The sequence below is a fragment of the Mus caroli genome, unplaced genomic scaffold (assembly GCF_978045245.1).
Source record: "Mus caroli unplaced genomic scaffold, Mus_caroli_1 scaffold_7, whole genome shotgun sequence".
Lineage (NCBI taxonomy): Eukaryota > Metazoa > Chordata > Mammalia > Rodentia > Muridae > Mus > Mus caroli.
In genome coordinates this window covers 40,479,815-40,493,634 of record NW_028227262.1, presented here as the reverse complement: position 1 = coordinate 40,493,634, position 13,820 = coordinate 40,479,815, and the positions used below count along the sequence as shown (strand labels likewise).

General features: G+C 44.1%; 1 protein-coding gene across 1 annotated transcript in view; it reads right to left on the bottom strand.

Moving 5' to 3' along the window:
- Positions 1-5,843, bottom strand: part of Sumf1 (sulfatase modifying factor 1) — an 84,284-nt gene extending 78,441 nt beyond the window's left edge. The window contains exon 1 of the mRNA XM_021164694.2: positions 5,567-5,843. Within this exon, the coding sequence (XP_021020353.1) occupies positions 5,567-5,830 (264 nt within the window). The 5' untranslated portion in view covers positions 5,831-5,843. The remainder of the gene's footprint in view (positions 1-5,566) is intronic.
- Positions 5,844-13,820: the final 7,977 nt, after the last annotated feature.

The window sequence follows — 13,820 nt, the reverse complement described above, 5'->3', positions numbered from 1 at the left end:
TTTCCAATAGTGTTTTGCCTGTATGTATGTGCACGCATGCAGTGCCAAGGCCAAAGGAGGGTATCAGATCCTCTGGAGCTGGGTCGTTAGCAGCCGTGTGGCTGCCTGGAATTGAACCTAGGTCCTCTGCAACAGCAGAAAGTGGTCTTAACCACTGAGCCTTCTCAACAATGTTATTTTCAGCTGATTTGCATCATATATATTTGTCCAATATATCAGTCCTGTTCCAAGAAGAGACCCTAACTCCCTCAACCCCAAATCCCAGCATCCATAGTCTCCTAGCCTCACCAGTTCTCCCCCATCCATCTCTTCCTTGGACCTCCCTCTTCTCCACTCTCAGGTATCCTTACTCATGGTCTCCCTGGCTCCAGTTTCACCCATTCACCTCTCCCCATTCCTGACACCCATTTACTCCTCCCAGCCATTCACTTCTCAGGCATTTAGGTCCCAGAATACTGAAAATGTCCATATTCTGTATCCAACACAGCACCACAGATCTGTCTCGGAGAAAGATAGGAAACAAACTAAAGCATCAGTAGTGGATTGTTGAAGCAAATGGTAGGTCATGCAGAAACAGAAAGCAAAGCAGACATAAGAAGGAAAAGAGGAACCTTTTAATAAGATGGCATGGGGCAGTCTCACCATGACAGAATGACGGAAGGAAGGCAGGGTGCACACAGAGGATGTGATGGTCCCAGTGTGTGCGAGGAGAAGAGGTTAAGTAAAGGTGACAGTGGGACCACAGACTTTGAGATTCCCTTGCCTCTGCTTGGGGGTGAGTAGTGTAAGTGAGCAATCATTTTTCTCACTCCACACCCATTTTTTTAAACTTTAGGACCAACCATGTAAATGTAACATCTACTTCAAAAAATACAAAAGAGCCAAGCATGATAGTTCACGGTTTTAATCCCAGCCCTGGGGACGTAGGGGGTAGTAAATCTCTATAAATTCAAGACCAGTCAGGTCTACCTAGCAAGTTTCAGGGCAGCCAGTGCCAGTGAGACCTTGTCTCAAAGTAAATACATAAATAAACTAACCAATCAACAAATCAAGGTGTGAACCTGATCAAATCTTCTTCCCTATGTAAAATTATATAGGGGGTTGGAGAGATGGCTCAGAGGTTAAGAGCACTGACTGTTTTTCTAGAGGTCCTGAGTTCAATTCCTAGCAACCACATGGTAGCTCACAACCATCTGTAATGGGATCTGATGCCCTTTTCTGGTGTGTCTGAAGACAACTACAGTGTACTCATGTGCATAAAATAAATAAATCTTTAAAAAAAGTATACAGGAATGTCTATCATATGTTGGCATACAGTATCTAAACATCAGAATCTATCACCACCTCACATGAGAATCTATCACCACCTCACATGAGAATCTATCACCACCACACATGAGAATCTATCACCACCTCACATGAGAATCTATCACCACCTCACATGAGAATCTATCTATCACCACCTCACATGAGAATCTATCACCACCTCACATGAGAATCTATCACCACCTCACATGAGAATCTATCAATCACCACCTCACATGAGAATCTATCAATCACCACCTCACATGAGAATCTATCTATCACCACCTCACATGAGAATCTATCAATCACCACCTCACATGAGAATCTATCTATCTATCACCACCTCACATGAGAATCTATCTATCACCACCTCACATGAGAATCTATCACCACCACACATGAGAATCTACCACCACCTCATACTTGAACTTGGCTGTATAAGCTCCCTATGTGATTTTGTCTCTTTGGGAATTATGTCCTTGTTCAGGGACCATCCCTTCTGCGGCCTTTCCTGCCATACATCCTTTCCTTAGCTATGTTGGGGTATCTTTGTTTCCTCTGATGAGTATCTCTTCTCTCTTCTCTTCTCTCTCCTCTTCCTCTCTGCCCCCTGCCCCCACAAACTCACAAAGTATCTTATACTTTCTTCATGCTTTATGTATTTGCATGCCTGTGTGTGTGTGTGTGTGTATGTGTGTGTGTGTGTGTGTATGTACTTCGGGTATCATCTTCCAGATCGCGATGCAGTTCCATTAAGACAGCATCTCTCTTTAGTCTGGAGCTGACCAGTTAGGCTAGCCTGGCCTCAGGTATCTTCCTATCGCTTTCTCCCTAGTACTGGAATTAAAACACATGTCACCACTCCCAGCTTTATATATGAGCAATAGGGATCAAACTGTGGTCCATGCTCATGCATGCTGGGCAAGCACTCTGCCAACTGAACTACCTTCACTGCCTCTTCAGTTACACAGTTTCTCCTTACCAGTATCTTAGGCGCCTTATGAGCCCAAAACAAACTTTTCATTTCAAAACCTCCAGCATACCACATGGCATGAGATCCATAGTCAAAGTGCAAATGATCTTCACTGAATGAATGTGTAAGTCCATGAATATGAAGACTAAGTTACTATTAGAATTATTCATAAGTAAAACGACCAAAAGTCCACTCCATTCGTAAGACCATCTCAGCCATGAGCTACATGCCTGTGTCACAGTGAACCCTGTAATAGCCTTGGCACAGGAACTAAACTGGATGTACCCATTATTCTTAATATTCTATGATACCTTGGACACAGATTCTATTGTCCTCAGGGAAAAAGTGGAATTTTTAAAAACAGCTCTGAAAAGAAGTAGAAAAACTTAAGATTTCGAACAGAAGTTTCAATAATAGCTTCAGAATAGGAGCTAGAAACATGGCTCTGTGGATGAGAGCACATGCTTTTAGAGGACCAGAGTTCAGTTCCCAGTATGCACATCAAGTGGCTTACAACCTGCAATACCAACTGCAGGAGATCCAATAGCCTCTTCTGGCCTCCTGTTGAACAGCACTTTCTGGCTAGATTAAAACCTTCCTTCCATTTTGAGCTGGGCAGTGGTGGTGCACACCTTTAATCCCAGCACTTCGGAGGCAGAGGCAGGCGGATTTCTGAGTTCAAGGCCAGCTTGGACTACAGTGTGAGTTCTAAAACAGCCAGGGCTACACAGACAAAACCCCATCTTGCAAACAAAACAAAACAACAACAAAAAACAAACAAACAAACAAACAAAAAAAAACAAAAAACCTTCCACCTTGCAAGGAAACTCCTTAAAATACAGGATGCTTACAGAGAGGTGAAACAGCAGGTCTGTAAGAGAGATGAAGCATTCCTTCCTCTGGAGATGCTCATTAAGCACAGAAAGAAATAAAAATTACCTGATGAAGTCCCTGCAACTGACCATATTCACAAGGGTCCTCCCTCCCTAGCATATTTAAGTAGTAAAAACTGCTCAGAGACACTGTCAAATTAGCTGGACTAGCTTGGAAGAAGCAGGCACCAGCCAACGCTCTCCAACCTGTTGAAAGTGCATGCAGGGTATGCAGTGTGCTCCAGGTTCCCAGTTTTTGTGAACTGCATCCTGTGCTGTGTTCTTGTGATGCAGCTGTGTCAGAGCCATTTCTGCTCCTGTAAGTAACCCCAAGCTGGATTTTGGTGGTATCCTTACTTTGGTCTGTCGTCAATTCTCTCTCAGGGGTGATTAGATGTTTGTTTATATCTCCCTAGGAATAATGTCATACAACATTGTTTTGGGCACTTGCACTCCATATACACATAATTTAAAATAATAAATATCCAAAGTATCCCCCACCAGTATTCCAGGATACACTGTTTCATCCATCCTGGGACAAGGGATCTTGAAGAACACTCTGAAGACAAACATGCTGGGGTCTAACATGGGGGCACCAACATCACCCCAAGCAAACTTCTCAGTGAGTTTAAATAGCATAAGACAAGTTATTAGTTTGATGTATATATTCCAGATGGCCAATTCTTCTGACCACAATAATTCAACTAGGAGCAGGACAATGGCTCAAAGTTTACCTGGGAACTTTTCCTGGAGCCACTAAGAAGGAATTATTCCTCTTCCAACTAGTTTAGGAGGTGGGATGTCCTCTATACAACAGACCTAAACTAACGTAAGATGGCTAAGGAACAGCGAACAATGGGCCTGGGGATGCTGCCTGATGCCCTGGATCCAGCTGTGTCTACAATCATGTGCTGTCTCAATCTTCCCAAGTATAGAGAATCCATAAATCTCTCCCTCTCTCACTTGAAGCTATCCTGATTCCATTTGCTACTGTATGATTTTTTTGTGCATAAAACTAAAATAAACTCATATAAAATTATTTTGTAGGGCTCTTTTTCCATTGCCTACTTTCTACTCCTTGAACTTAACACAAAAGGCTCAGGCAAAAGAAATCTGTATGCCAACAGCTATAATAGCTACACAAAACTTGGTCCAGCCACAGTATACAGACATTCCTCATAGGTGGAATACGATCCAAATTTCCAGCACTAATGTTTGACTCATGAAGCTTCAGGTGCCTCACCTATGACCCAGAACACGATGGACTGCACAGGATTCTCTGGGTACACAGTAGAAGTATATGTTTACAAAGGCTTTCTTTGAAAAGTACCCAATAACCTTCACCCCCAAAATAGCCTCTCAATATTGTAGCTACCAACAAATAAATAAATAAATAAATACACAAACAAACATCTCTCAAGAGATATTACAGAATGTCTAAAATAGGTTAGGCACTGGGATGGGAGGAGGGGGGCAAATCCATAGAGAATAAATCAGATCTAAAACTCTTTCCATCATCAAGTAGGTAACAGGAAAACAACACCGCACTGCAGTAAGCAAAATAGACAAGTGGCCACTGGGCAACTGCCCTCCAAAAAATGCTGTGGGGATTTATAGACAAGCATCTTTTTAGTTGTTGCACTGCTACCTACCACTGAGTCATCTATGGAAATATTGAAAGGGAGAGAAGGAAGCGTCAGGAAAGACCCACAGGAGATGTTACCCCCACCAACTCCTGAACTTTAGTGCCAAGGAAAGAAAAGAGACCTGGGAAACAAGGATAGACTGGATAGGAGTACAAAAGAAAAGTGTTATTCAGAGGGCCTGGGGTGAATTCCCTAAAGCTAGCAAGTAGAATGAAGGACCATTTCTATATTCACTGTTTTCATCCGTACATACTAACATCTAACACACCTATGCACTACACAAAGACATAAATAAAAGCAATAAAGTACACTTGGCTCCATACTTCTTTGCACTCGGAGTGCTAAGCACAACAGAATAAATACAAGTCTGTGAGCACAGTGAGTTTAAGGCAGTGTTGGAGACTCAGGCTCCACAGGTACTAAAACTAGAACTTAAACCCGAATCCATCAGACTTTAAATTCGGAGCTCTGCAGCAGGAGGGCGGAGTGGAGGAAGGGGGAAGTGGGCAAGAAGAGGTAAGAAAGAATGGACAGCACTCTTCAAGCTAAGCTCTCTTAAGTTTTAGTGATAAACACAGCCACAAACCCCTGCCCACCTCCCAGTGGGCAGGAGCAGGGGGGAGGTCACCTGTCAAATGAGCTCTGTAGCTGAGAGACTTGGGATGTGGTTCGACCCTTTCCAGGAGTTTCTAATCCCCCCTCTTCTGGCCCAGCCAGGCCTCATGCCGTAGCCCGACGACACCCACACGCCCCAGGAATGGAAGGCGCACCTTGGTGAGCGCGAGCGGTCGCGGGCCCGAGGTCAGGCCCGGGGCGTTCGCCTCCCGGGAGTAGCGCTGCGCCGCCGCGGAGCTGCCATGGGCCCCGGCCCTCTGGGGCGTTCCGCAGCCGCAGGAGCCCGCGAGGGACGCCGCACCTTCCCCGGCCTCGGCCTCATCGCTCCCCGCCGCCACGCACGCCAACACCAGCAGCAAGAAGACTCGCGCCAGCCTCCTGCAGCAGCAGAGAGCCGGCTCTCGCGCGGGCGCAGCCATGTTGTTCCCGGAGTCATGTGATCCGTGGGGATCACGTGACCTGCGGTGCTTAACCCAGTGGCTTTGGCTGACATAGGTAATAAATAGCCTGTGACTGCTTCCAGGTAGTTAGCTGGAGTTTACCTGCTGAAGTTAAAAGCATCCAAACCACAACAAAGCTCTACGGTATTCAAGGCCTTCCGCAGACAATGTGCCCCTCTCTAGTTTCGTGGTTGAAAACTAATTGAATTTATTCAGCATTTGCTGAGCACCAGTACCTTACTACATAAACACTCATTTTTTTAAAAAAGTACTTAGTCCTCAGTGATGCTGCTACATTGTGTTGACAGGACAATTAGTGGTCTGCTCAAATCACGTATCAAACATGTCAACACCAAAAATCTAAATCCAAGGTATCTAACCAGAAACCCTGAATTTTAAGCTCTATAAGCAATTCAGTAAATGGACTCAGGAAAGTGAGCATAGTGAAAAACACCAGTGAGTAGAGTTAGGAAAATCTAGACTATGAGATTGTATAAAATAACACTTCTCAAAGTTTGGACTGATAGGTTATTTCTCCACTGGTAAAATAGACCAATAAATGCCAAGTTAGAATATATTGAAGAGAGGTTTATTGGGAAGCTACTCTTGGGTGAGTTCACTGGCCCCAAGGACCAAGGCCAGGAACATCACCAAGGTGCGGGGTGGGGAGAAAGAGAGAAAGGGCACACAGGCAGAGAGAGAAAGTGAAAGAAAATTAAAATTCAAGGTCCATGACTCATGCGGCTTGCTAGTTAGGAGGGCTTTTGGGCCTAAGACAAAGAACAAAGGCTGTAAAGTCATCCCAGGAACCAACTAGCCATAAAGACAGGGAAGATATACAAGAATGTCCGGACTGGCCTGGCGCCTCCCTATCTCCAACCCCCACCTAGGTTCTTTCAAGAGGAGGAAGAGGAGGAGGAGGAGGAGGAGGAGGAGGAGGAGGAGGAGGAGAAGGAGGTGAAGGAAGTGAAAGGGGAGAGGGAGGGGAGAGAGGGAGAGGAACAAATGTCTGGATTATATAGGGAAGAGCAGGCAGCCAGGGGCCTACCTGAGGACAGGGTATGCCCAGTAGGAACCTAAGTATGCTGGATTAACCTGGAGGCCAGGTCTGCTTTGATTGTAAAATATGCACCTCAGTCCCTTGTCCCAACCTGGACAAACCTGGACCATAGCAACAGTAAGAGCATCACCTGGTAACTTACTGGAAAGACAACACTTGCTAAGAGAGATGGTTTTAGCCATGGAAGAGGACTGACTGCTCTTCCAGAGGACCAGGGTTCAATTCCTACCATCCACCAGGCAGCTCACAACTGTAATTCCAAGATCTAACACCTTCACACTGATATACAAGCAGGCAAAACACCAGTGCACATAAAATAAAAATAAATAAATAATATTTTAAAATGCAACACTTCATCAGAATCTATGGAAACTGAACACAGCAAAAAAGGGGGCTGGGGCAGGTGTGTGCCAAGGCCAGAGGACAACAGGCATCCTGATCTATGACTCTGTTAAGCAGACACTGTCTTTCACTGAACTTGGACCTAAACTGGAAGCCAGGAAATCCAAGTTCTCCTAATATTCTGATCCATTTTGAAGATTCTATTGGGGTTTGCTGTTTGTTTTTGTTTTGACTATGTTCTGCTACATAGTTCAGGCTAGCTTTGAACTCCTGAACCTACTGCCTCAGCCTACAGAGAGCTGTGTCTGTAACAGCCTATGCAACCATACTTAACTCATAATGAAGTTTAGTAATGATTGTTCTACAGATGTATCAGAAAATAGATTGTAAGACAAAAAAAAAGTAAGATGAAGGGGGGAGTCTACAGATCAGAACACACACAACAATGGTCTTATGTAGTGGTATCTTAGTTAGGGTTTCTAGTGTTGTGACAGAACGCCATGACCAAAAAGCAAGTTGTGGAGGACAGGGTTTATCTGGCTTACACTTCCACACTGCTGTTCATCTCTAAGGAAGTCAGGACAGGAACTCAAACAGGCTAGGTTCCTGGAGGCAGGTGGTTATAGAAGCCATAAAGGGGTGCTGCTTTCTATCTTGTTCCTCAGGGTTTGCTCAGTCTACTTTCTTATAGAGCCCAGGACTACTGGCTAGGCATGGCACCATGCACAATATATCGGGCCCTCCCTCACTCATCACTAATTGAGAAAATATGTGTAGGATATGTGTAAGGCAATTCCTTAACTGAGACTCACTTATGACTCCATCTTGTGCCAAGTTGGCACAAAACCAGCCAATGGTAACTGCCCTTGATATCAAATATTCTGCAGGGTGATGGCAGAGAGTCTATGAAACCCAGGAGTCTGAGACCAATATCAATGCTATGTCAAAAAAAAAAAAAAAAGAAGAAGATTTAGTAATGTACTAATCAAATATAATACATGCATCTTACATAAACAACAAGACTTTTGATTTTGCTCATTTATTTATTTTTTGTATATGGGTGTTCTTCCTGTGTATATGTCCGTGCATAATGTGTAGGTAGGGCCTACTGAGGCCAAAAGAAAGAATCATAACCCTTGAAAATGGAGTTACAGATGGTTGTAAGCCACAATCTGAGTAGCAGAGTAACCAGTGTTCCTTACCACTGAGCCATGTCTCCAGCTATTCCTTTCATTTTTTGTAAAGAATAAATTCATTTGAAGGAGCGATGGCTCAGTCATTAAGATCACCATCCAGTGATTCAGGTTCAGTTTCTTGCATCCACACGGAGGCTTACAACCCCTTGTAACTCCAGTTTCAAAAGACCCAGTGGCTCTAAGGAGACTGCAATGCAATGCTCTTACACTGATGCAGACAAAACTCTCAGTCCTAAAATATTGAAATTCCTTTCTTGATTCATACATATAGAAAAACTCTGTGTGTGCTCATTGCTGAAGATTTGACTCCTTAACCCCCAAAAAAAGGAGGGATACGTAGGAGAAGACAAGTCATGACCTGATAATTGTGGTAACTGGTTGGTGAGTATGTGAGTCCTTAATGAATTATTCTAACATACTTTGAAATTTTTTAATACAAGGCTCTTGTCTCCATGTTGGCAGTTTTGCAGAAGTTGGGCAAAGGGTTCCATACATTCCCTCCTTTATATAACAAACAGTTAGCAAGAAACCTATTGCTATTCCCATTGTTTTGAGTTGGTGAGGGTAAAATGTCATTGCAAAAATCAAAGCTGTTTATGGATGTTCTACATAGTATAGAGTCCAGGTCAAGGATAATCTTTATTCCCTTTCAAAAGGTTAGCACTGGGATGTTTGTGACTCAAAGACCTCAAATCTTTTGCCTCAGTGTTCAGGCTTCTATTGTTGTGATAAAGCACCATGACCAACAGCATCTTGGGGAGAATCTTTATTTCAGCTTACATTTCTTCATCACTGAAGGAATTTCTGAAGGAACATAGGACAGGAACTGAAATAGAGTGAGCTGGGCCCTCCCACATCAATCATCAATCAAGACAATGCCCTACAGACATGCCTACATCCCAATTTTATGGAAGTATCTTGTCTAGTAAGATTCCTTCTCTCCTGATAACCCTACATTCATCAAGTTGTATTTTTGTGATCTTTCCTGTTCCTTCTATCTGACAAGACCCAGGTCCTGGAAGTGCTGTGTGCACAATTATTTAGGGGAAGGAAAAAAGACAGAGTGTTCAGAACAGTTCAGAGAGGGCAAATTAACTCAGGATCCTGTCAGCTTTACTATAAGAAATTTTGGTACCCCTGCTCTGTTTGTAAAGACCCCTGAAGACCTACTCTTTTCACTGAGTAGGATTAATATCCCTGATAAGTTAGAATCTCCATTTCCTTAGTGACTTAAGGAATAACATTTATTTTGGATTATGGCTCTAGAGGGCCAGAATCCATAATAGCAGACATGATTTGGCAGCAGGAGCAAGAAGCTAGCTGATCACATTTTCATCCAAACACAGGAAACAAAGAGAGTGACCCAGACATGAAGCAAAGATATAAACTCTCAGAGCTTTCCCCCAGCGATTTACTTGCTTCAGAAAGGCCTAAAAGTTGCATAACTTCCCTAGACAGCTCCACCAACTGCGAACCAACTATGTAGGACTGTGAAAGGCAGCCTGGTTCCTGGTTGAGCTAAGCTTAGAAACCCCAGAGACCCTAAAGGGACAGCAGGTGTTTTGCCTGGTTCCCAGACATAGGCTCCTGACAGAGGCTGCAGCCCTCCATAGATTTCTGGTCATCAGTCACGTAAGGGTAGAGGACATGGCCACAGGTAGGCTCAAGACAGATCTCTATTTTAATGAGGTACCTAAAGGCCTGAAAGGCTTAGCCAATTACGCTTTCCTTCCCAGACACTCCTCCCTGCAAAATGTATTTAACATCAGGCCCACCCTGAGAAGTGGGGTACAGTTTTACTTATCCACTTTCCGTCATGACAATAAATGCCTTAAGACTGGAAACTGCCTCTTTTCATCGGGATTTGCCATGGGGAGCCATGAAAATGGCTTTTGCCTAAAAAGTCTCTGTCTAATCTTCTGTACAAGGCCTCTCTATGTCACCAGCCATGACCACCAAGCCAAGCTAGCAGCCGTCCAACCAAGCCAAGGCCTCTCCCCTGCCTCAACACCATGGGATCCAGCCGGAGATCCCCTCTTTTCTCCCTCAGCCCTGCCGGGCCCCCACTCTGTTCTTAGCTCTTTTGCGGCTCCCAGCAGCGCCTGGGAGCCCAAGAGCTTGAGAACCAGACAGTCCTGGCCATCCTGCAGGCCTGGGGACTCCCCCCCCCTCCCCGAGCCTCACCCGCTGTCCCCAGGACCTCAGACTGTGCTTCCCCACCCCGAGAGAAGTGTCCCACGGCTTCCCATAGCCCCACACCTGCATGGCGATGATCTGGGGTAGGCATAGTTAAAACTTCCCACCTCTGAGCCCTGTGGCAAAACGGACACGGGACCCCCACTAACCCAAATATTCACCTACATGAGCCTGTGGGGAACATTTTTCATCCAAACCACCACATGCCCTAATGTCAACATGGGTTGTAGTTCAACAAGATACTTGCTGGATCCACAGATACAGAACACTATGCTGGGTACCAGAACCTCCAACTTTGCAAACAGCGTGAATAGAATCACCAGTGAATTAAAGGAAGTGAAAGTAAATGACCTATTTATACTGCTTCCTTAAGCTATGTGTTCTTTCCCATTTGAGAGTGGAGTACCTTGCAGAGTCTCCGATTGAATGCATATGGCACATTCTAATGGGTGGCTCCATCATCTTTACAGAGAGCCACCTCCACCACACTTTAGATCCAGTCTGTCTTCCAAAGATTCATGCAATGGATGCTTGGTTACCAGTGTGGCAGGATTGAGGCCATGGAACCCATTAGATGTGGGATCTGACAGAAGCTACTAGGTTTTGCTCTTGCAAGGAAATAATGTTTACGATGGACTGAGTGGTTATAAATGAAAACCACCCCATTCATTTGACTCTTTCTGTACATGACTCTTTTCTTTCCCTTTTTGCCATGAGTGTGGTTAAGAAGGGCCCTCAGCAGCAGCTGACAGATGGGGCTTTTTAATTTTATTGTTATTGTGATAAAGGAAGAACGTGTACCATGGGGGTGTGGAGAAGAAAACTTGAGTGAGTTGGTTCTTCCACCATGAAATCAGAGGATCAAACTCAGCTTGGCAGGGTTGTGCAGCGAGCGACTTCACCTGATAACTCATCCGAACAACCTGCCTTGGGTATAGACTAAGATGGAGACTGCTCTGTCTTACGGGTAAATCTATGTTTACATTTTAGCCTTGAAAACACTGAGCTAAATAAATCCCTTTGTTTATGAATTGTCCAATCTTGGTTCTTTGTTTTAGCAACAGAAAACGAAGACAATCACTAAGCCAGCATTTCTTATGCACTTGCAGTAAGCCACCTTTACCCTTTATGAGATTAGCCACTTTCTCTTGGTATGGAACAAACTTACCCATGCTATAGCTTAACCCTTCACCTCCTTCTTTGAAAGCTGGGTCTGCTGGTTAGATAAATATATGTGAATAACCTATATAACAGGCATTCTACAAGCTCCCAAGGAATTAATCTGGATGAAGCTATTGGGAGCAGGGAGGCTGGGAAATCTCAGGGCTGGAGAGATGTCTCAGTGGTTAAGATCACTGACTGCTCTTCCAGAGTTCCTGAGTTCAATCCCAGCAACAACATGGTGGCTCACAACCATCTGTCATGGGACCTGATGCCCTCTTCTGGTATGTCTGAAGAGAGACTTTTATGTATGTAGTTACATACATAAAATAAGTAAATAAATCTTTTTTTAAAATCTCAAAACTTTGCTCAGGGTTTAAGAGTGTGTACTGCTCTTACAAGTTTGATTCTCAGCACCTACATCAAGTGGCCTGCACAGGTACCTGTAACTCAAACTCCAGGGAACCTAATGCCCTTTCCTGGACTCCACAGGCACCTACACTCACCTGGATACACACACACACACACACACACACACACACACACACACACACACACACACACATACACATCTACACAATTAAAAATAAGTCTTACAATGAACTACTCATCTGATGATACACATTTGGTTCAAATTTTGTCTTTCATAAATAGTGTTTTTTCTTTCTCTATACACTTTTCTTTGGACACAAGTTTCATTTCTCTTGAGTATATACTAGGAGGGAGGCTGCTGCACCTTAGGGTAAATCCGTCCTGGAGAGCTATCAAACTGTTTTTCCGATGTGTCTGCACCAGGTGACCCTTCCACCAACAACGTGTGTGGGTTCACCTTCTCAGATGTAGTTATCTATTGCATCTCCTCTAGAGTGAAATCTCATCGTTAGTCCCAGCTAATTCCTAGTCATTTTATACTGAGATTGGGTCTTGGATCAATCTAGCATCTGAGAGAGGATGTAGCGGCAGTTCTTTTGGGAAGGGAGTTAGAAACAAAGCCATTAATGTTTTCAACAAAATAAGCTTTGCAGTATTCAGTATTTTACCACAGGAAGGAACTGCCAGCTTTCAGAAGAGAGGGTGTTTCCGCCAGCTCCCGCCACGGTCCCAAGGGAGTACAGAGAACCATTTTTTTTTTTTTTGTTACTGCATGTGTCAATGCCCCCACCCAGCTCATTGCTTTTTATTGTGGTACATCTGCTTCATTCGCTACAATAATAATAAAATTAAAATTTAACCAAAGTCCCATCTGTCAGCCACTGCTCTTAACCAAACTACAACATGGGAAGGAAAATAGCCTTGTGCAGAAAGAGTCAAATGAATGTGGGTGGTTTTGATTCATAATCAATTAGTTCTTCAAAAACATTGTTGAAATAGCAAAGGAAGAGGGAATGAGAAGGAGCCAGTAGGAAAATACAAGCCTGGCGTCTGAGATGAAGGGGGAACAGAAAAGACGCTGGGTAGGACAAGCTTCTGGGTCTGGTTCTGTGTGGAGAACACCAAGGTCAGTGCAGTCAGGAGCCCCAGAACAAAGGCCATATTAGAGGGGGAAGCACGGAGCTCAAACATCTAACCCTACCTTTCCCTTCATGTTCAGTCATTGACTGGGGCTACCCATGAAGAACATTGGTCACTGAAAAAATTAACTGTACTCTCTACAGTAAGTGTATTCTCTCTTTAAGATCCATCTCTGCACAAATCTACTGATTGCCACACACAGCCAACAATGCTCTGGCTTATCTTTGCCCAAGTTTTTCTTTGCCCATCATGTTTCAGCTACTGTCTTCTTGGTGCTCACATGGCACATCAAGTACAATGCTACTTCTGGGTCTTTGTATGTGCTGTTCTTCCTACCTGGATGCTTTAACCTTTTCTTTTTGACCATCATGCCTCAGCATTAAAGTAACATGCTCAGAGAGGTTGCCCTTGATCGCCAAATATAATCATTCCATTCTCTGTTCCGACACAACCCCTCCTCCGCTCGTCACTCCCTGCAAGGGTGGTGTTTGCTTTTTCCATT